This window comes from Pavona decussata, unplaced genomic scaffold (genome assembly GCF_977016875.1).
Source record: "Pavona decussata unplaced genomic scaffold, jaPavDecu1.1 SCAFFOLD_11, whole genome shotgun sequence".
Classification (NCBI taxonomy): Eukaryota; Metazoa; Cnidaria; class Anthozoa; order Scleractinia; family Agariciidae; genus Pavona; species Pavona decussata.
Window position 1 is genome coordinate 2710461 of NW_028145434.1, and position 24540 is coordinate 2735000.

The 24540-nt window shown below is 39.8% G+C and overlaps 2 protein-coding genes and 1 long non-coding RNA gene across 2 annotated transcripts in view; 2 read left to right on the plus strand and 1 right to left on the minus strand.

The window, feature by feature from the left end:
* The window catches only part of LOC146488192 (uncharacterized), a 256677-nt gene that overhangs the window by 131323 nt on the left and 100814 nt on the right, over window positions 1-24540 (minus strand).
* LOC146488194 (uncharacterized) overlaps window positions 1-24540 on the plus strand; it is a 140109-nt gene that overhangs the window by 52649 nt on the left and 62920 nt on the right. The window lies entirely within an intron of this gene.
* Window positions 786-22463, plus strand: LOC146488200 (uncharacterized). Its single transcript, XM_085120345.1, has 19 exons — window positions 786-1240; window positions 2746-2797; window positions 4021-4559; window positions 5223-5525; window positions 5999-6212; window positions 6840-7126; window positions 7490-7541; window positions 7931-8481; window positions 8916-9215; window positions 10053-10414; window positions 11567-11721; window positions 11934-12139; window positions 15445-15629; window positions 16526-16984; window positions 17843-18307; window positions 18607-18818; window positions 19559-19599; window positions 20574-20670; window positions 21456-22463. The coding sequence occupies exons 1-19, from the start codon at window positions 1021-1023 to the stop codon at window positions 21640-21642; spliced, it is 4887 nt and encodes a 1628-aa protein (XP_084976471.1). The 5' UTR covers window positions 786-1020; the 3' UTR covers window positions 21643-22463.

The window sequence follows — 24540 nt, forward strand, 5'->3', positions numbered from 1 at the left end:
GCAGGGAGGGATCCAGCTAGAAATTTCAGTGTTCATGAATTTCGCTAGTACTGGGCGTATAATCTGTCGTGAAACAAGATGACATCATAACTTCTTCGTGTTCCACGAATATTAATTACGTATAATAATAATAATAATAATAATAATAATAATAATAATAATAATAATAATAATAATAATAATAATGATAATAATAACAATAACAATAATAATAATAATAATAATAATAATAATAATAATAGTTGATTGTCAGTTTTTTCTTGTCTCCTTCTTTACAAATTCGTTTGATGAATTCAATAGGAGGAACACTTCAAAGCTCTATAACCAACAAACAATTAAACATTCAAAGTTCCAAGTGCTACCTTTGACTGGACACTTTGTCCGCTGATCCTAGAGTATACGTTTCTATTTAGATCCGGGGTATGACAGGAAATATGGATACACTTCACATGAATGTGACCTTATCAGATTTATGGGAAGATGAAATAAAACTTCCTAGATTTGTGGGCGGATACAGTATGTCATGAGCGAGTCCTGGGACTGTCAAAGTGATATATACTAATTAATCCCAAACAAGAAGTTTAAACCTGGGCCCAGCAATATTATTTTGTTGGCGTATGGTGGAGGATCAGATGAAACAGTGGCAGATATGGAGCCGTTTTGTCATTTATGAAGTTAAAAGAAGATAAAACCGGGGAAAAATCTTTGCAAAATGTTACACAGTTTGATCTCCTTACGCGAAAGGTATTCAATCAAAACTTAATGGGGGTGGGGTGGGGGCAATTGTTTTAAAATGGATCTCGATCCACTTCAATTTTGTTCATAACTTCTAAATAACAAATACAACAAATCTCATTTACCAAGTTGAATTGACTATTTTTTGCCTTTTTGTCTGCAATTACTTTTGATCTTGCAGCGGGTAATTATTTGAAACTAGCTAATGGAAACTTCAAAGGAGAAGGAAGAGTGGAAATTTTCTACAATGGCACCTGGGGAACTATTTGTGACGACAACTGGGATATGAAAGACGCGCATGTCGTTTGTTATGAACTTGGGTTCAGTAAGGCCCTTAGTGCTCCAACAAACGCCCGGTTTGGTGCAGGAAGTGGCCCCATATGGCTGGATGACGTGCAGTGCATGGGCGCTGAAAGTTCCTTGATGAATTGCCGGCACAATGGATGGAAAGTTCACAATTGTGGCCACCATGAAGATGCATCAGTGATCTGCTTAAGGAATTTAAGTATGGCAGTTATATTTTTGTACCCAAAAGAAAATTGTTTTGAAATAATTACATGCAAGAGAGTAATGTTTTGTTATTGTAATATCTGATCAAGGAAAAAGAATTGGATGAAATGCTGATCACATTCTAGAATCATATCTAATCCTTTAATTTAGTAAAAAGTGCGGGAAGTGAACGAAATGAATTGCCTACTGGCGTTGAACAGAAATGCGTGGACTGAAATCACATATGCAATTTAAGATAGCAGTGTAACCGCTTATGAACACAAGGTCGACAATCATAGTAACTGAATAGTTAGCAAGCGGTTTGACCAGTTAACCAGGGCAAATACCATGCAATAACAAGTTAAATTAATTACACTAGAATCCATGCTCCATCAAAGAACTTTGGTTCAAAATAGCTAAAACGGGAACTTAATATGCGTATCTTTCCAATGAAAGAAGGAAAAAATAATTCGAAGCAGTAGGATTGCTGAAAAATAAATTGAAAAGACACGTTTACATATTTACTATTTAAGTTCCTTTTTCGAAAAAAATGATGAAAATTTCCATAGATTCGTAGAGTTAAACGGCGGGAGTTTACACATTAACAGGAATCCTGCACAAGATTGACTGTTTAAGAGGGTGTCCGCGTTGGAACGGATAAGGCAAATTTCGGCTTTTCACCGATTTCGCTGATTTTTTCTATGAACATCAATCTTTATATCCCATAAACCAATATCACATTTACTGAGCTCAATACGATTTTTTTCGTTGTTGGCGAGACGGTTTACAAGGTGACCTCAAAACCACCCAATTTACTTTTTGGGAATCTACAATTTAGCTATACATTGTTGGTGCTGTCAAAACGCCATTCCTTGCTCAAAAACCTTGAATATTTTACACATTGACTGGAGTTCCATTTATCAATAAGAATATAAATGTTTAACTTTTGGTTTCTGTGAAATTTTGACTGAGTTACAGTTTTTTCAAAATACCTCCTCCTAAACTTCAGAATACATTAAACATGACATACATGTAGTTAAAGCCTATATGCACAAAAGTGGAACCTGACTTAGGGTCAAGTCTATTTTAACTCAAAAGCACTAACACCAATCTACTAATGTATGGAATAAAATTTGTGGGCACTCTTCGCTGCGTGCCGTACAGAGCTCCGCGATTTCCCTAATATTCACGGATTTCAATCGAAACTAAACATAAAGCCGTCAGACCGATAGAAATCGAACTCTTTGTAACCCGTCTCGCCAACAACGAAAAAAATCGTATTGGGCTCATTAACTGTGATATTTGCTTATAGGATATAATGATTGAGGTTCATAAAAGAAATCAGGAAAATCGGTGAAAAGCCGAAATTTGCCTTATCCGTTCTCACGCAGACAGCCTCTTAACACTTGCAATTTTTGCAATTCCTGTTCCTGTTGCAGTTTTTTCCTTGGATTCTTATAACTGGCCATAATCTTGCTTGGTACTTCCTTGAAGTAATGTCATTGTAATCTTGTGTTTTAGAGGACAAAGTCCTTGGCCACTGGTTCTTGGATGGGCGAGACCAGAACATAAGGTTGGTCATGTAATTTGTCGATTTTTATAAGGGTGTTTCATATCAAAGCTCTTAGGAATTGTATTCAACCGGTATTGTTGGGTTGGTTGTCCGCCATTAACATTTCCTTGGAAGGCAGCTGACTGTTTCTCAGTGTGCACGTTCGGTAAACCAGGTACGCCAATGAATGTCACAAGCGAGGGCTTGGTGGGGGAAGGGGGGGGGGGGGGGTGTTGGTGGTGGTGATTTGGTATAGAGTAACTAAATATATGTTCGTTTTCAAAAATTGGCAGTTAAATCCAGTTTAATGTGCTGTATTATTGTTAGATATCTTACGAAAAAAATCCCAATTCCTGATCAGCAGTTCAAGTTCAAACCATTTAAAGGTTGTCGGTTGACCCAGGGGGAGATATTGGGGACAATGAAAAACTCGAAACGGACGGGAAAAAAAGTTGGGAGGAAAAGTAAGAACGCCTGGGGACAGATTTTTTATAAACAAATTCCAATAGGCCGAGCAAATACTGGCTCTTGATTGGGCGGAAAAACTTTTGTATTTTTCTGCCAAATTGGCGAGCAACAAAAGGCCAAAGACCAGCACAAAGAACAACAAGAAAGCTAGTTTGCTTGCCATGTTTGCTATGCCCGTTCAACGAGAATTAAACTGAAGGGGAAAATCTCCGTCTCAAAGGCCAATATGTCAGAAAAATTATTCGCAATGGCTGAAGAAAAAGCGATGGAAAATACTGTGGAATTTTTAAAAACGTGTTCTAACAGTAGCGTTTTTTGAGAGGTTCCGAGTTTCCTGATTCGCCGATCAACAATCAAGGGATGCCGGAAAAAAATGTCAGCACTTTAAATCTTGCAAATGTTTTTTGATGGAAACTTTCCAAGACGGAGACGGGGAATTTCCCTTCAGTTCAATTCTCGTCGAACGGCGAGCAAACTCGCCATCTTGTTGTTCTTCGTGTTACAGCACACCAAATTGGTTTGTAGCCTTTGCTGCTTCGATTGGGCAGAAAGCTGAAAACAAAACTATTTTAGTCATCCCATGTATTTGATAGATAGATGAGAAAAATTGGATAACTGTGGGTTGAAACTAAAATCTCGATATTTGGTTGGGCTTTATATCTACAAATTTACATGAAAAGCTATCACTATAATTAACTATGTAATGAATTATGGCTCTGTGTTTTCTCGTTACATACAAAGACAAGTATTAACAATTTTTTCCTTGCTTTTTTTAGTTTCAGTGGGTTGCCGCAGTTTATCGAAGGAAGGTGTCCTGGCAGTAAAGCTCCCATTTTCAACCAATCAAATTTCTTCGCCTCTGCCCCTAAAGTGAATTTCAATGGTTCCAGTTTCACGATCTCCTGCTGGATAAAACAAACGAAATACAGACAGATGGGGGTGATTTATGGAGACTGGCATTACCCTCGCGGGCAGTTTCTGCTTAGCGCTGCCAATCAAAGTATTGTATTCTATCGTCACAGCATCGTAAACAACGACTGGTGGTCGTTGCAAAGTACCAACCTTTCTTTGATTGACTGGACACATGTTGTGGTCACGTGGCATCACGTCACTCGGAATGTGGCAATCTATGCTAACGGTAAAGAAGTAGGCAGGAGGATGTATTCTCCAAAGGAAACATTCTACGGACCCACGGGGAAGCCTTTCATGATTGGTAATGACGGCCTTACACTTGACCACCAGTTCTACGGATCAGTGATGGATCTTTACGTATTTCACGAGGCGTTATTGTTGGATGAAATCAACGTGATAAGAGGTGTGAGGTTTATGGCATTTCCTAGTGATAAATACTGAACATTTTCAAATTTAAAAGAAAAATGTTAACTTGCAGGGCTGTTTCATTAAAAAAATTCCTTTTCTGCATGGAAAGACAGTATTAGACATTTCAAATCCACGCTTATGAATGGTCTGGCGACGCGGTGAATCTCCTTTCATTTCATACTTTTGCCCCATTTACGGAATAATAAAACTTTTGAAGACTTAATACAACACTTCCTTTTGGTATGAGTGGAATTGGCTGAATTTTCTTTAATACCACCTAAATTATTAGTTTTGATTGATTGATAGCTTTGGATTCTTGTAATAAAGCTATAAGCGCTATAATCTTTTGGTACCGTGTGACTGTCATACCTAATCGTACCTTTTTGGCTCGCCGTGGGTATTTTGGCTTGACGGAGGGCGATAAGCTATTTACAGTACCCAAATCCAGACCAAATCCTGGTGATATTTTTAGAGTTTACATTAATAAAATCTGCCAGGCGACCTTCGTGTGGCCCACAAAGAGAATAATACGGCGGAGTCAACAAACGACGCAAAAAGTGATGAATGTAGCATCCTACATTGACAACAATGATAAAATTGCGATTTAACAAACGAATAAAGACGATTGAACAAATATCCTTGAATGGATCTTTTTTAGGTGTTCCAGTGATCGATAGCCAAGGTAATGTCAATGAAGTTGAAGGAGGAGCCATTGCAGTGAAATGGCAGCCTCTCTTGGAAGACGTCTGTCAAGTCGAGCAGCACAAAGTCTACTACAGAGAAATCTTTTCACAGGCAAACAAAGGCAAATGGAGCTCGGTTACTGTTAATAGAAATGCGACAAGCTACATCCTGCACCTTCACTGTTGGAAAGAATATGAAATAGCGGTTACGTCTCTAAATTCAAATGGAGAGAGTTCGATCAATGACAGAGAGGTGTGGAAATTCAGAACACTAGGAGGTAATTTATGATGGTTCTTTTAACATCAGTTCCTGTCAAATTAAAGGTTCCCTTGAAATGAAAGAAAATAATACTGTCTAACAATGATGTCAGTTCAGTCAAGGTAACTGAAGTTCATGTAACAAGCAGTGCGGAAATTAACTTAAAAGGCATTAGATAATAGTTAGACTCAATAGTTCTCTGGTCACCATATACTAGCCTAAAATACAGACTTACTTTTGGCGGGAGAACTGGTATATTCTATTCTCCAGCTAGCATCTTGACTTGGAGAAATCATGTGAATTGATTCGAGTTTACCAAAGGAACACCATCTGCCATTAAATAAGCTCATTTCCGATAGACTTATCTGAGAGGGCACACAAGTCCGCTAAAAGCTATTCGTTGATACAAACCAAGAATAACTCTTCGGCTTATTGTGAAGTAGAACTATACTACTAGACGCATTTAGCAACAGCTGATATTTTTGGTTCCAGGAGATAACTGCTGTGTTGAAGCTAATTTTCAAAGTCAATCAGGATGGGTAAATTGCTCCCTGGGAAGATACCTGAATGGAGTCTGGAAAAACTTGTCTGGAAAAAGTGATGGCATGGACCATGTCACAAAAGGGAGATGCTGCACACCTCCACAGGAATACCAAGATGAAACACTTGTTTGTCAAACAGCAGACTGGAAAACTCCTCTAAGCAGGTCAGTAAAGTTAGTGACTTTAAATTGGTCTTAAGTATTGAAGAAAGTTCTGCTTCTTGCGAGGCTCAATTTGCAAGAACGCCTATGTTGTCGTTAAGGCAGCAAATTATCCCCGAGATAATTTGATTTTCGAATACTCTTCTCTTGATCTAGCTTTATTGATGCAATGGATCTGTGACGTGGGCTGTTGATTAGAACATCAATGTAATTATTTTCCGTTTTTATCGGGGTCCGAGTATTTTCTTTGAACTGAACGGTTAAGTTTCTTTGGAAATCAAATTAAAAATCAAGCAACTAACCGCATTTTAAATAGAAGAAAGACCCTCGCAGTTATTTACGCAACTAACGAGTTGCGAAAAGAAAGCCTGAAAAAATTTAGGTTTGAACTGGTTTCGCACCCATGACCTCTGCGATGCAGATATAGCCGGCTCTACCAACTAAACTATCAAGCAAACTGGGAGCTGGTCATATTGTGAGTTCGTAATGTAGGCGTGAAGGATGAATGAATGGACATTTATATAGGAAACTATTATTTTAACTGCGGGTGAAAGATCAAATTTAGGTTTCATATGTTCATATTCATTTAACCACATTTTGCGCGACTATATTTTTTCTTTCCAAACCTAGCAACCACATCTGGGCTGTCTGTCCTCACGGATATTTTCTTCAAGGATTTTACCGCTCTGATGATACTGGGACTGGGCTGCATAACATCAAGCAAGCAACATGCTGCAGGCCTAGAAACTTCAAAACCGTTCCCCTGGACTGCTATGATCACAATGTGACGGTTTTAGTTGCTAAAACAGGCTGGAGTAAATGTCAAGACTGGTCCTATCTAGCCGGTGTATATAAGGGAGTCTGTGACAAGTTTCACTGTATTGAAACTTTCAGATGCTGTAGGATGCCTCCCTCAGGTATCTGTGCACTGTATACACTGTTGTGCCAATTTACAAACATGAATCCACGCTCTATCTTAAATTTCTCTAAGTTCCTATTTCAATAAGATTGCGTATAAATAATCTGAATTATACATATAAACTCCAAAGTGTACGGATCATAAAGTCTTGCTATTTTGGGCAGAATTTCTTTGATCCAGCGTTTCTAGACTGGATCAGAAGTTGAGACAAGGGATCAGGAGCCCCCCTTTAATGAGTGTAGGACATTTTTAGATGCACCTAAGCTAAAGCCAAGATTAACTCACTATAGTACAAACATTACGCAAGGACACATGATAATGACCCCAACTAACGTTTTTGTACCTGTTGCTGCATTTTTAGAGATGATTGTCCTTGGCCACTGGAAGCTAGATGGCAGCGATCAGGACATAAGGTTGGTCAATTACTATATATTTGAGCGACCAGTAAAACCTTATAGTTTTTTGTAGGAAAAAAGTTCGTTGAAATTGAACTATATATGTTTCGAACAACATAATCCTGTTCAAGGTTGACATGTAAGTCATTTTAGCTAAATTAAGAATAAAAAAAATCGCCAACCGTTGTTTGTCACCATAACTGACTGTTCATACGTCTCTGAAATACGGATAAAATGGTACTTGGCATCGGATTGGGTTTTGATCATCAACGTTAATAACTGCGAATAGAAAAATACTAATCAATTTCCTGAAGGGATTTTTGAAAGAAGGTTACACTTTTTAAATGGAGTACTTTTTTTAAGGTTGTACAGTTACACGTTTATAAGCTTTTTTTTTCCTATGTCAGTTTCAGTGGTAATCCATCCTTTATCGAAGGGTGGTGTCCAGGAAGTATGGCTCCCATCTTCAACAAAGCAAATTCCTTCGCCACTGCTCCAATAGTCTATCTGAACGGCAGGAGTTTTACAATTGCATGTTGGATAAAACCCACGAGGATCCTAGTAGGGCACGAGATGGCGATATATAATGACTGGCATAGCCCATGGCAGTTTATTTTCTCCATTGAAAACAATTTGTTGAAATTTGCACGCAAAAGCTTCAATGATAACTATCGCTGGTATGTTGTTAAAAGTAGCACCGTTGTTGCTTTGAACACCTGGACGCACGTAGCAGTCACGTGGAATCACGAAAAAGGATCTTCGTTACTCTACATTAACGGTAAAAGGGAAGGTTATCGTACCTATCAACCTAGAGGAACATCCTTCTACAAACCCATTGGCAGGCCATACAAGATTGGGGATGACGATCACTGGAACGATCACCAGTTCTACGGATCAGTTATGGATATTTATGTGTTTGGCACAGCATTATCAGTGAATGAAATCAATAAACTAAGAGGTTGGTGTGTAATTAGCCTTTATAAACACCAGTCACTGATTCCATTACCAGCTTTCGTGGTGGCATGAGTGAAAATAGCTTATTTTTTCCTTTTTAATACCACCATTAACAATTTGTTTTGATTGATTTCATAGCTTTGAATTCTTGTAATAACACTAACAGCTATAGTCTTACAACCGGCTAACCCTTATCTCAGTGCTTTCATTTTTAAATGTTTCCCTGTACTAAATATCAGTATTTATGTGGATTTCCTGGAAGGCTATAATAGACGCATAAATGCAACTCTTATCATAAGCCATGCATTTACATGTATATACTTTCCAAACAGTGTGCTTCGGTTGATTGAACACTTATTAATAACTAATCTGTCAACTTTTCTTCCACGCTATTGAAAACGTTAAGATAATCATGTTTCCACTTACGATCCTTCGCAGGTGCACCTGTTATCGCAAACAGCAGCAAGGAAGTTACAGGGGAAACCGTTTTAGTCGAATGGGAGCCTCCCATGGAAAGGACATGTCATGTTATGCAGTACAACGTTTACTACAGAGAAGTAATTTTGCGGGATGAAAAAGGCCACTGGAATTTAATAACTGTCGATAGGAACACCACCAGCTATACCCTTCACCTGGAGTGTTGGAAACAGTATGAAATAACTGTCACCTCCTTTTATTCATACAGAGAAAGTGACAAGGAGGACAGCAAGATATGGAACTTCAAAACTGGAACTAAAGGTAAAGGTTTATGCTTAACCCAGGTTTCCCGGACACCAAGGAGTACCTATGGGTATTCAATTATCTCTTCTGGATTGAAGAACTTTTATTTCCCGACAAATATTATGATTTTGGTTTCCTTGGGTAATTACAGTTTTAACACTGCAGATAATTGCTACTCATTAAATCTTTTATCAGGGTTGCCATTAGCAGCATGGTTGTATAATAATTTTTGAGGCAGGATTATGATCTAAATGGCTTTAGTTCTTTAGTTTTTATTTTTACTTACAGTGTCCGCGATTTGTTAGCTTTTCTGAAACCAGCCAACAATAGGAGATGTGAATAAAGCAGCTGCAAAAATAAATATTAACTACAATACACAAATTTCTTCAAAATGATCCGGCTAGATCCGGTCACATTCCAATTAAACTGATAAATCAAAATTGATCGTTTGTCTCACGGTTTTGTAGCAATTGGTATGGTTATGATTATGATTGGTGGTAATTATCGCATTTTGATCCTTTTCACGCCAATACAATCATGAGATAAACGATCAAGTCTGATTAATCATTCAAATCTATGATAAACGAACATCAAAATAAACCGTTTTTCAAACAACACAGTAACATTTCATAAGGTTTTCCCTTAAGGCGCAACTTGTGTCGAATTAATAAAATGTGAACGTATTGTCTTGAAAAACAACTCAATAAAAAGGCACAAAATGAGCTACCCAAAGGATTTCTTAAGCCATTTCTGAGTTTTATGGATAGAGATAGGCATTGGCGGAGAACGTTCGGGGGTTTTGTAACGATTTTCCCAGCTATCAAACAACTTTTTCTTTTTAAACATTATGTGCAGATACACCATTACCTCCTACAATAACAAACAGCGAAAATGAAACAATGGGCTGTGATGTCAACGTTACTTGGATCAAACCTGTTGATAACGGATGTCCGCTGACCATGTATTCGGTGTACTATCGAGAGGTACAGTCACACGAAACACGAGAACCCTGGCAGGAAGTTAGAATCAATGACAATTTGAAGACTCATCATGTTCTTCCATTAAGATGTGATACGCAGTACCTGATCGAAATGTCCGCTTGGAATGAGTTAGGTCAGAGCAACAGATCAAGAAGGTGGAATATAAAAACAAACTCAGGCAAGTTTCCAAGAATTAAGTATTTGGATCCTTTTGCATGTTTTATTAGCGAGTCGAGGGTACGGAGGGTGCGCTTTAAAGTAACTTCATCTTGGAACTGAAATCCGCATGCAAGATGGCGCTACTCCAGATCTTCTGCCATCTTCAGTGTCATGTATACGAGCGCCTTGAATAACCCGAGATACTTCCGGATCTAAATTTAACGGGGGAGGGGGGATAGCTCGATACGTTCAGTTGTAGGGTTTTCTAAACTGTTTTTGTCTTATATACCAAGACTATTGTTTTTGTTTGAAATCTTTCGTGGAATTAATAATAAATAATACACCATTTCCGATATATTAAAATTCTAGCTTGGCTGCGAGACTTGGGGGAATAAAACAACAGAAGTTACATTGAAGTTCAGAGATGTACAATTTTAAATGTATTTGTTTTATTCCCCCAAGGCTCGTAGCCAAGCTGAATTTTAATATATCAGAAATAGTCTATTTGATGGATCACAAGAACGTAAATTAATATAGGTTACTTTCCACACCACTTGGCCAATTTCAGCTCCGGCATGCAGTATCACGCTGTGACTGTTGTACATGGGGTTGCAAAAATGGGAAAATCTATTTTAGATAGGGGAGGCAGATGAAAGATTATTATTTGAAAGATGGTCAACGTTAACAAGTTCCAGCTAAACTTCTCCACCCAAGCCTCGGTCAGTACCCTCGAGGAATACAGTCTCTGCAGGCGAGTTACAAGCAGCAAAAACAAGGATATTTTTACAATTACTGTTAATCGATACCATCAGTTACTATGTGCGGCTGATTTTTACGCCTCCTTTCTGAAAGTTGAACAGCCCCAACAAAATGTTTTGGGCAAAAATGAAAGATCTTCGGCCGAATATTAAAACCTCCTGAACAGCAATATGTAACAGTACCAAGAAATAGGCAATTGTAGATCCACTGCCCAACCTTACCCCATTCCCCCCGAATGGGTAAAATTTCATATTTATATTTGATAATAATCTTTGAATTAGCCGCATACTATTAAAATATACACAAGGTTCGTGACAGGGAATTATGTCAAAAGATACGACTTTGGTAAACGTGTGTTCGCATGAGGTGGAAATATGACTGGCGTCATATATTTCTTATATCAGTTTAGATTGAACAGTACAATTAATTAACTTCTCCCAGTAACAGGAATTATTCTCTTGACAATCATTTTCAGACACGAGCTCTCAGACATCTTCAGCCTTGATGATTGGTTTAATATCGGGGATCGTTGTCCTTCTTGTGATCGCTTTCATCGGGGTGACATCCTGGATTCATAAAAAAGTAGTGAAAAAGAAGAAATTGGCTCGTAACTCGGAATCCCGGAGGTATTAACTTTATTTATCTTTCAAAACATTTGTAACTATCTATCACATAACTTTTAAATACTGGATACATCACAAGTTCAAAAATAACAGTATTAACAACGTTTAAAAAATATTTATATATTTATACTGACTAAGGCCCAAAATGTCTGTCATCGGTTGCCGGAAAAATTCGACTTATGAAAACTAGCATAATGTGGTTCTTCGTTTTACAGATCGAAGTCAACCATTATACCCCTTCTACGATGGGAGGTTCTACCAGAACAAGTCGATTTCAATGAGGAGATTGGTCGTGGTGCATTTGGTAAAGTGCTCAAAGGTGTATTCAGGGAGTCACCTGGAATTGAGGTGTTTTACAAGTCCAGAACTCAGACTGTCGACTTTAAAGAAGGCCGAACAGTGGCCGTTAAAGTGTTAGAAGGTAAACGATTTCAGAAATATTAATCTTTTACTTACAGGATCAAAGGGTTGATATTAAAGAATACCTATTTGCAAATGCTAAAAACAAACAACACCGCTTGTGAAAATGCAAACTGCAAGTTGTTTCAATGAATATTTTCTTTGTTAAAGCGAGAGTACAAGTGACGTTCAGGACGGTTAATAAAGGGACTTTTTGAGACGCAGTAGTTTCGTTCAGACGTTTTTTGACACGGACGGTAACCGGAAATGTAATTTTTCCCTTTTTGGAGCGTTTTCACGCCATCGCGTTGGTAACGTTAAGCCACAGTCATCAACAAAAGCTTTTCCTGTCCGTGTTAAGGAGCAAAAGCACGCCAAAAAAGGAAACATTTGACTTCCGGTTGCCGTCTGTGGCTCATGAACGTCGCTATCGGAGGGGGTGATGGGGGGAAAATGGAAAATAAGGGGGGGGGGGGGTGAAATTCTTGCAGTACATATCTTTTTCTGTGGGGGTACGAACTCGCTAGCTCGTTTCGCCTGTTCAGGCTACAAAAAAAGTCACACAAGTTTACCAAAGGGAACCTATGGAAAAGCACTAAAGACACCATAGAATGGTTTAAAGCAATCCCAGCAAAGGAAAACCACGCATTCATTATTACTGAAAGCATTAAATTACGCCTCAAGATTCACCACTGTCACTCAACAGACCGCCATATCATTATCCACGCAAAACAATCACTCCTTTACCACCAAAACTCCCCATGGATCAAGAAGAACACAAACGACATGTTCGATGTCACCATGGGCTTATGCGACGGAGCAGAAACGTATGAGTTGATTGGAAACTACATGCTAGCCTTGATAGCGCCCAAATTTAAGAATGAAGTTGGCCTGTACCGTGACGATGGTCTCGCAATTTCCAAAGCCACCCCGAAAGAAATTGAAAAAACCAAGCAAGAAGTCAACCAAGTGTTCAAATCGGAGGGAGTTAAGATCACAATTGAGGCAAACAAGAAGATCGTCAACTTTCTTAATGTGACCTTCAGCTTTACAGACGGAAACCTAATAACAAGCTGTCTTACGTCCATCAACAGAGCAATCACCCTCCCAGCAGTGCTGAAAAACATACCACTCAATAGTAACAAAAGGTTAACTGCTATCTCATCCAGGAAAGAAATATTTGACGAATCCATTGCCCCTTACCAGAAAGCTCTCACAGAAAGTGGATATAACCACAAGCTAACATACAATCCTCCACAAGAGCAAGCCAGGAAAAAGAAAAGAAAAAGTTCAACAAGAAACAATCCACCTTACAATTCAAACATCAAACCTTGGAAGAAAGTTCCTGCGCATCATTGAAAGATGCTTTCCAAAACACCATCCACTCCACAAGATTTTCGACAGCCACACACTTAAATTGAGCTACTCATGCATACCAAACATGAAATCTATCATCTCACCGCACAACAAGCACGTTCTTTCAAATGTGAACTCACCAACGCCACAACCTGACACCTGCAATTGCAGAAGAAAACCGGACTGTCCACTCGAAGGAAAATGCCGTCATTACTGTAGCGTTGTTAGGCTAGTGATCGATTAGTCGAGAAGTGCAATTTTGGGTCGAATTTCCGGATTCAATGTCATAAATAATTTCCAGATGTTCGTTCGGCGTGATTCGCGTTGCATCATGAATTTGAAATGAAGACGGAAAATCAATTTAAGTGAGATTTAAGATGCGTTGGCGCCGTTAATAATTGCTAAATGTCATACTTGTTTAGTCGGATCACAGGTCATATTTCATTTCACTCAGATGTCAATGTCACGTATAATTCTAAACAAAAGCCCCTCTTTTCTCTTGCATAGTATTTCCTGACCTTTCTTTCTTGTGATGAACCGTAACTAAAGTATTGTTAATAAAAGGTAATTTAAAATATTTAACACTGGTACAGAAAATGGGTCCTGTCAACTCTATACTATTCCCCACAAAATCTAGCAGACCACTTACCCGGGGGGGGGGGGGGGGGTACTCCTCGGAATTCTTGGTGGGGGTGTGCCGCCCGGGTCTTCAAATCCCGACCCTATTTCAGACCTAAACATGCCATTTTCCACACCCGTTTTCAGACCTGATAATTATGCATCAGTGCCGAACGGAAGTTGACGCAAGGAGTAAAAGTAAGCTGGAATGACATAGTTTATCTATTTCTTTTTCTCGCTATCAGTTAGTCGTTCCAGTTACGTACTGAGAGGAAAAATATGTTTGTAAGCTTTCGTAAATGTTCCCCGCCCCAAAAACCCGACCCGATTTCAGACCGTAATTGTCAAAATCTATACCCGTTTTCAGACCAAAACGGCTCAAAAGCCATACCCTTTGGGGCGGCACATACCTATATACCTTATATAGGGGAGTACCCCCCCCCCCCCCCCCGGGACCACTTATCACGTCTGTCAGACGACCACACTGGAATTGTAATAAGGGGCACTAATCTATCATGTGTTAGTTTGCATAGAAAGTGGGCTGTTGGGGGAAGGTGAAGTTTGGATTCTCCTCCACCAAAATTTTAAATTCGCGGGAAGACAATACCGTCAGCTACGCAGACAACCAGTGTGTCTCTGAACTAGGATAGAGTTAAAGAAGAAATTGGTAGCTCCGGCTCGGATGACACATACATCTCATGACGAGGTACAGTCTAATCTCGTACCCAGATCTCAATCGTACAGCTTACTACCAATACACACATGTACAGTCTCCGGCAGGAAATGGTTTATTTAAAATAAAATAGTGTCATAGTAAACCACATATGAGCCCTAGGTGACCCACACAGCAAGTGACGAGCTTAACCCGTTTCTGTAGGATGAAGCAACTTAGGGTAGTACTGGATGGGATGCTAGTCCATTGCAAGGTTATCCCCTGCGTTTTGTAACCATTACTCCTGTGAGGAAAGAAACAATATGGAGAAAAGTTTCTCGAGTAAGTAAATAATGCTTCAGATGCACCCCTGAAAATAAGACGAACATCAATAATATAATCTTACAACTACGTAGATCATAGAAATATTTTAGTGTTTGGTACTCGGCATGGTTATGGTACATGTTCGGACGTCGGGATTCTGTAATTAAATTTTGATTTATTTTCTTAATTTCGCAAGACGCTAGGCTGTAGCTTATTTTCCTACAACTGCTTTGAGTAATTTGCACTGCAACATAAGTGTTATCTGATGAATTATGTAGTTCACCATATGCGGTGCTAGGCCCAGCACTAGGTCACTGTTAAAAGACAATAAGACATCGCATTTTAAACATTTTAGTTCCAAATTATTTAATTTTCAGACTCTACAGATAAAGAAGCAAGGGACCATCTTCTGGAGGAAATTGAGTTAATGAAATCGATTGGTTCTCATCGCAATGTTGTGAGCATGTTGGGTTGTTGGGTTAACTCAGAACCCATCTTTCTGCTGCTGGAATATCTTGCATATGGAGATCTACTGCACTGGCTCAGAAGAAAGAGGCAACAGGTGACATGAATAACTACCATATACCGTAGTGAAAGGGTCATTCTCATTGTTTCCAGAGGGTCGACCTTTCAAATTTATTTCACCACAATCAGCAAGAAAGATTTCATCGACGGGGCCTATAAAAGACTTGTTTCGAGAACGTGTTTTCTTTGGCTGGTTATATACCGTTGAAAAATTCGCCCAAACCTCTAAAGAGTAAAGTGTTTGTACACGTAACACGGAGGTGCCTGAACAGATCTAGAGGTTGATGAAGTTGTTTCTGGGACCAAGCAAACTCCTCCGTACTGAATATGGAGATATGAATAGGTTGGGCTGTACGTGGATCTATTAGCGACATTGAACTTGTCTTGGAAAGGTGTTCGAGTAATTGGAAAAATCCTTCTAATTTTCTGCAAAATCATTTCAAATATTCCTTGAAATTAATAGGACAACACTCAGCTGCCTGTATTGTTCATATGAAGATCATAACAGTTCAGTTGACGAAGCAGTGTACACACTTTCTTGATAGACGAGAATGAATATACGCTATTCGGTGGTTTTAGTCTCGTATCCTTGATTAGAGATTAAGCAGAGGGCTGTGGAGAAAGGCCAACGAGGTGGCTTGTAAATCAGCCCAAATGCGTCACTACTCTACCTCTTATTCAAACGCGAAATGGTGACCAACAAACATGGATAATTCATTCAGCGTGCGTACGCCTCTATTGCTTGCTTCGGGGAGTTGGGCCATGCACTAGCTTAAGTCCACCTTTCTGACCCCTTTGTAATTCTTGCAACTTTTCAAAATTGTCTTAAAGTTGCCGGTTTGAGAAAGGTTATGCGTCACGACTTGGGCATTTTCCCATCTACTGACAAATCGTCTCACTCAGATTTTGATTCTTGTAATTTTCCTCCTTTAGAAAACCTATCGCAAATTTTACGATAACGAGGGACCTACACATGCTGCTGAGAAAACGCAACAGGGCAGTGAAGATGATTCAAGAGTAATGGCATTGGCTGAAAATACAGCAGAAAGTGAGGGAACGTTGTGCCCTCAAGAAATATTCCCTGCAAGTGGGAATGCTGAGGACGGCGGAGGACGCTTAGATGTAATTGAAGTGCAAAGTTTCTGTGCAGATGTTAACTCCAATGTACGTTTGGATGAAAACGAGAGAGAAAGCAAGCACACAGCTTTTCCTGTAAAGACAGCAAGGGATCAAACCGTAAAGATGGATGCTCAGGAGTTGACCTGCTCTTTCTATCTTGTAAGTTCAGAAAATGCAGAGGATGGAACCAAAAGCCAGGGAGACAAGTCTCATGACAGCGTGGTCTTATTGAATGACCCTTGTTGTTTCGAGCGGAAAATGGCACTGGGAATGGTAAGTGACTTTTGTTTGTTTGTTCGAGTTACAACCACTTCAACGCTAGCTATTAATATTAGTAGCCATACGTTAGTTCATTTGTCCTTAAAACACCTTACGTATACCAGCAACACGTCAAACATTGCAAGGAAAGATCAATTGAATGTTTGGACTAATTATGCTTCGTTGTTTGTATGTGGGCATGATTGGTAGGCATGTTTAATTTGTGATTTAATAACAACTTTGTCCGACTACTTACTGGGACAGCTAGTTTTCATCAGGCAATGAGGTTGACGGATTAGACTTCGCCATTTATAAGGCAAAATTCGGCTGTAAGTGACAGATTTTGCCCTTACTTTTCCAGGATGAAGCTCTCTCCATAAGTCAGCACTCTCGCCATAAGTTAGCGCCTTTTCCGGCCTCTTGTTGTTTTCAGTGTTTCCTGAGGAACTTCAGGAACTTCCATTTCTATGCCTAAGAGCTAAAGTCACAGCAACTCCGTTTACTTCTGGAATTGTTCATTCCAGGATAATGAGCTTTGCGATGACAGGAAAGCATATATAGCCGTTTAAGTTCAATTATGAAGAAACAATGAAGGTTTGTCTATAAATTAGCTCAAAACACGACGCGTGACAACTCCAGCCATTTTCTGAATCTTACATAGCTTGCATAAATAAATTCATCCAGGGTTTAACGATTGTGCCGTATTCTCTACATCGACCATGTATTACAAACAGTTTCAGTAGAATGGTGGACTGAGTGCTTACAAACATTCTCAAACTAGGCTTTAAACTTTTGTATCATTTTTACGTACCGTAAAATTTTCTATCAGTTTCAGTTTTTTCAGTTCTGTTTCCTTTGATTTTCATGTTTTAGGAAAGCTATCAAGAGTGTCACGACACCGAACGATTTACCCTCGACGCTGACAAAACGCAACTTGGCGCGGAAAATGATTCAAAAGCGATGCTACTAGCTAAAAACCCTGCCGAAAGCAAGGAATTTGTAAGTTGTGAGGAAACTACGGCTTCAAGGATTGCTGAAGGCGGAAAGGAACACGGGGATATCACTCAATTGCAAATTTGCAGTACAAGTGATAACTCCAAACAACTTCTGAATGAAAACACAAGCGAAAGCGATCACGCAAGTGGCTGTGGGGAGTTAAACGTGGATAATGCTGCAAGGGATTTCGAAGGCTTGGCTTGCTCTGCTCAGTCTGTACATGAAAATATTACTCCAGAAAATGCAGAGGATGGAAATGACAGCAATGGAGATGAGCCGCACGATGACGATTTCTCTCCAAAGGATCTTCTTCGTTTTGCTTGGCAAATAGCGCGGGGAATGGTAAATAATATTAGTTTGTTTTTTATGAGTGTCACTTGAACGCCGGTTGATAATACACATACGTTGTTCGGGTAACGGTTCAGCTTTAAATACTGTTATGTGACCATTTCTTAGAATGAGGTTAAGAGCTAGGAAACAGGAGATTTTTAATTTTCAGAAACTGGTGTTCATTATTTATATCAATAGGAATTTTGAACGTATCCATTGTCAATCGCGATTTCTTTATAAAATCCGTAAAAAATTCATTGATACATCGATCTAGTATGGATTGATTAATTGATTTTCTATTCCTGCCACAGGGTTTCTTGTCAAGTAAAGGATTTATTCACCGCGATCTAGCGGCAAGAAATATTCTCCTTGGGGAGGGCAAAGTGGTCAAAATTTCTGACTTTGGACTGATGCGCCACATTTACGGAGACATCTACAAAGTCAACAAAGGGAAGAAACTCCCCGTAAAATGGATGGCACCCGAGGCACTTTTTAACAGTGAATACACTACGAAAAGCGACGTGTAAGTGTTGTGACATGTATCTTAATTAGCCATGTAGAAACTGTTACCCAGTAACAAGCATTAAGAGTTCTATATATTTTGCACAATAGGAAATGTTTGTGCATCAGCTAAGATACGTCTACCTCTACGAGCAAGCAAGATCAAGCAAAATGCTGGGGTGTGATTGTGCGTTAGTTCGGCAGTCCATGAGAAATGTATTTTGTACTATTTTCTATTTTTTTTCGGGCAAGGCGCGCACCGACGTTGAAAGCACTAGTGTATGACCTTTTTTCATATTTGTTCAATGAAACTTGTATTTTTTGTATGAAGGAGCCTCTGCGGAGGAGAGAGTTGCAATAGTACCCTCGCAGTTATAGAGAGGGGTGGGCTATATCCGTCTAATATGGATCACAAAACATGGCCAGTCTAGATTACATTGCGTTATTAGTAGAAATCTGGAAGGAAATGCGGGTGGAGATTTCGTCAACACACTCAACAATGCAGGCGCAATGATCGACTTCTAAAACTCTAACTCTGGATTCTTTTGTAATTTTCAAAAAAATATCTCTGTGTAGGTCGTCAGCCATGTTGGGCCGGGGGTTATCTTTCTTCATGTACAGTAATGATGTGTTTTTCTTTTCTGGACAGTTTTTCCTTTATGTTGTTAGTTTTAATTCTTCTTTAATTTGTATGCCATTTCACGAAAGTCTAGCCTAGAACACGAAGATTATTCATGGACATTTATCCTGTAATTTTTTCAGATGGTCTTTTGGAGTTCTGCTGTGGGAGATTGCCACAATGGGTAAGAAAACAAGGAAAGAATGAATATATTAATTGTCTGACTGCCTGATTGACCAACTGGCTGACGGATAGACGGAAGGACTGACCGATTGATTGACTGACAGGTCTGACTCACCTACTCATTGACTCGCTAGCTCACCTGATAATGATTGATCATGACTTCAGATCAGCTGACAGTAATTGTGGGTCAGGAGGTGACTGGTGGGGCCAATCCAGGTCCTGAAGGCCTGCCCACGCGTGGGACATGTGGGCGAGTGCTGCAGTTGAATTGGTGGCAAATAAAACTGTGGGTTAAACAGATATCCACGATTCTAAGGGCTTCTATGACGCTATCTATTCTGTTGGCAGAGGCCTTTCTTTCGGCTCCTCTCCCCTCCTCAGCTCCGAATGACTGACTGGCTAACTGAATCATTGTCTCACTCATCCACTGACTGACTCATGCCAAAAGAAATTTAATCAGTGACATGCTGAATTGATTGATGATTCACTGAATGACACACCAACTGAATGGCCGAATGACTGACAGAATGTTTGATTAACAGACTCACTGCTTGCTAGTTTTTTCTCGCTTGTTTGCTTGCCATGGATTGGTCGATTGATTGAGTGAAAGGTGATGATTGGCTGATACGTGCCTACTTGATCGAGTGCATGGCTAAGGAAGAGGAAGGGGGCGAAAAGAAGTGGAAGTCAAGAGGGACAGTGTGCAAATTATTTTCGACAAAGATCTTATTGTCAATACGCGAATGGAGAAAAGTGCTGCCACAGCTTACTACAGCTGGTGCTACCAGTGTTGTATTTTTAACGTAACTTAACTCTTAATGATTGTTAGACCTTAACCACGTCAAAAATAGGAACCAAAAGTCCTTTTAGACTAACATCAATTCAGACAGCTTCACTGGTGGGTACAATGCACCAGCGTTTTTTATGTACAGATCAAGTATAGCATATCATTGAAAGCATGATTATATTTCGAAGGAGGAAATCCGTATCCTGGATTAGACAACAAAGAGATGTACAGTCTTCTCAAGACTGGCTATCGCATGGAGAAACCAGACTCGTGCTCCAGTGAAGTGTAAGTTCTTTTTGTTCTCTTTTTATATGATATATCTTTAATGAAGCTGATACCTAGTTTGTTGCAACGGTAAACAAGTACTCAAATGTGTATCCTTATGAGCTTAGATAAGCCATTTCATTTTAATCATGATCATGATCATCCGACTTATGATATTCCGCTATTGGTGTTAATTAGGCCACCAATAGCGTGAAAGTCAGTGTCCATTTTTCTTATGCCTGCCACTTTTCCAATGGTGTCCCGCTTGTACCTGCAGCACCTTCTGCGCGTTTGACTTTATTCGCTCTCAGGCCTGCACATCAGAAGACCTTTCGAAAATCTTTTCTAGCCCATTTGATGCACACATGCAGCTTAAGTATACCTTCCAAGTCTTTTGTTCCAGACTCTGAGGTCTAGTCAGGTCTTTTACTAAACCCGGTTTTCCTTACGTAATGGGAGCACAGTATAGAGCGTTTTCATTCACGTGACTACTTAGCATATTGGTTTACTGAAACAAAAGAAAGCATTTGCATAAAAATAGAGTTCAACTCCCAGATGCTTAGTTTGGGACACCAACATGGCTGCCATTTCTTTGTTTTGGGACACCAACATGGCCGTTGTGATTGCGGTAATTGTTACAATATTTAGAGAAGGTTTCATCTAGTATGTGCCCATCCCTCAGTATAAACTTTCTCTGCCCGAAATATTTGTTCTCGCCAGTACAGGCTACAAAATGCAAAACACAGTGTTTATTCAAAGATAAAATCGCCATTGAACAATTCACAATGCTGCAGTATTTTTTTTAGATTCCAGCTGGTAATGGAGTGTTGGAATGAGAAGCCCAGTGAGCGACCGACATTTGATCAGGTGACGACATTGTTGGAGAAGATGCTTATGAAGGACACCCCTTACTTTGACCCTGGATTGTTGGATGAGTCGAAGGCATACTACAATGTGATGCCGGAGGAGGAGATTGTCGTGGAAACCACTTAGAAGAACCGCAAGCCCATTTAAACCCTAACAATTGATAAAAAGATCCAGACCATGTTTAGATTGAAGTTTACAGTGTTAAAAATGCATTATAACCCATTTGAAAAAGACCACGGTTATTTCGATTCTTAGTGTATTAGTTATAAAGGTAAGCCGGACATTCTTTTAATTTATAGAACATCGTCATAGATAAGATCCATGTTTTTGCGGCATTTTGGCTCTTTCTTGGAGTGCTTGCCATTTGTCAGAGCTGGATGGCCAGAGCGGTCAGTTCGCAAATGGACTTTACCGATTTGAAGGTTAATTTTTGTCCTAGTCCTCCGAATTTATTCAAAATAGCGCATACCATTTTCGGAGTCATTACTTTTCAAGATTTTGCACAACCATGCCTTCAAAATGACACATTCGATTTACAGACCAGAAGTTATGGCCAGCCAGTTCTGCAAATTGAAAGCGCTATTGGTCGCCATAACGCAAAACAAGGTACAAAAAGAGCATCTATAACTCTGTCGTGTATATAGGATAATGTAAAGACAAAAGACAGTTTCTGAAAAGAGGCGTAAAAAGTTGACGTAGGTTTTGTTAATATTTTAGTTTAATAGTTTCCAGGTCGTGTTATTTGCAGTTTCAAGGAGGCCTAGTGCATAAAAAGTTATAATTATATTCCATAGTGTTTGATGTTATAATTAATGAATTACCAGTTGATTTAAAAGAACGCAAAATACAAGTTAACTTGTTTACATATAGCAGATACCCAACATGACCGTAGATACGAAAACGAGGATAAATCCAAAGAGAAAAAGTGTAAAGAAAGGATAAGCTGATAAAATGCAACAATGAAGTGAAGGCTTTTATTCGGTTAAGAGAAATGCCTCTCTTCAGAATTTACTTTATTACTTATATATTTACAGGATTTGCGATTAAGGTTATTTCAGCTGAGAGTAAAAATTAAAAGGTTTGGAATCTGACATGAATTTATGACTTGTGACTGTCTGCTAAAGCTTATGTCGAAGGATTTGGTCGGTAAAAGTACTAACCCCCTTATTAAACAGTCCTGAAGAGAACTTTAGTCTTCTCATTTTTTTCGAAGCTATAACTGTGCGCAAAAGAGTACCCTGAAATATCTTTTTTTTCTAACATTCATTGTATTGCGACTCAATTTGGCTGGGCTCAACGCATTACACCTATAGTTAATCTAGTTTGAGCTTGCCGACGAAGGACACAATCAGCCCATGCTTTGGAGCATTCTCGTATCATAGATATCAACTGAAAATATGACATACAAAATTCTCAATTTATGAGACGCGCGGCGTGTATTCGAAATTGCTTAATGTATGTCCGTTGGTCCGCCAGGACTTTCAATGTTTGTCGGAGTACCTGGAACACTGATCTGTAACTTTTTAGCTTGTAAAACCAAAACCTACCTGCTTTGGATCTCCAACCATAATTTCGACCGTTCTGCCTTTATGTATCTGTTCAAGTTCCCTGTATTAATGTTCACGCACAATAGAAAAGGCAACATAAGTGTGGGAGAAAAGGTTGGGGAGTATCCAAGTGTTGTCCAGGACCCGAACGCTGCCTGCCCCATGCAAGGCCAGTCGATGGGGCTAGGTTAGTGTCAGCGAGTGGCATGAAAGACCGTGAGATGGGTGTCACGGAGAAACAGCTGCTGCCAGCAGCGCGTCCCCATGCCAAGCTCCTTGAGGGTAGATTAGGAAGGGCAAGTGGTCGTGGCCACTGTTGCTCACCCAAGCTAAACGACCCCCTGCATCGCTTCAGTGTTGGACTGAAGGGTTGGAGCCAGCAACACTTGTCCTCGTGATTCTGGAAAAGAATCCTCCCACACTGAGGCTGCTAAAAGAGTTGTTTGAAAATCAAATGGGTTTCGCCACCAAAATGGTGCAAGGCAGCATTCTTTTAGTAGCCTCAGACAAGATTCTGCACTAATTATTAATGTCCTAAATCTAATTGCAAGGTAATGCTAAATAAAAAGTTCAACGTCACAGAGCGGGCCAAAGGCCTAGGTGATGGTGTACAAAGGTACTGCTCTATAAGATGGAAAAAATGGGTAAATGTGCATACTGTTCACGTGACGGTAGGTGCCCCTTGCTTAAACTGATCCATGAGTCAAAGGTTGAGTGGCTCTGAGAAGAAATGTGGCTTTGATGTCAGGTAGCCATGGTTGCAGGTACTTTCAGGATGGTAGTGTGAGGAAGATGAATATAATTATCTTTCGTAGGCGTCAGATTACCAGCGACCAAGTATCTTGATGAGCCAGGATAGAAGGCCAGCAGAAGCAGCAGTTGTTGCAGCCTCAATGCGGAAGCTGTGGGTGTTGCACTGGCTGGGTTTTAGGCCACAGAGGCCAAATAAAGTAGGGTATGTAGGTTCGAGGCCAGGGTTCGGCGTGTGAGAAAGCTGTCATCATGGAACTGGAAGAGAGGGGGCTGTACACTATACCCCGGTGTTTGTAGTATGAATTCTCTAACTGCAGAGACCGCACATATGTTAAAACGGGACTTAGCGATGGTGACCAGAGCAGTTTACAGGAATGGATCTGTCTTCGATTTTTTAATGCAGACTTTAATGTGTCGAGGGTTGTTGATTTCAGGATCGAAGGTAATGTTCTGGCGGGTGAAGTGGATGTTGTGGTCGAAAGGACCATTACTTGTTAGTTCACTGCACCTCAAAAAGCTAAAAAAGGCCAGGGTAAATGCGGCCCAGAGCATAACGGCCTCTACGTCTAGCGGTAAGGGTCAAGTTAATTGCGGATCTTATGCAATAAAAGAAGGGTAATAGGCTGCCGGCTGCGCCTAGGAAACCCCAGGTGCGTTTGATCCCTTGAAAGTTGTTTTGGAGACGGAGCATGGTGGCGAAATTTAGCAGTTGAACTCGACATGT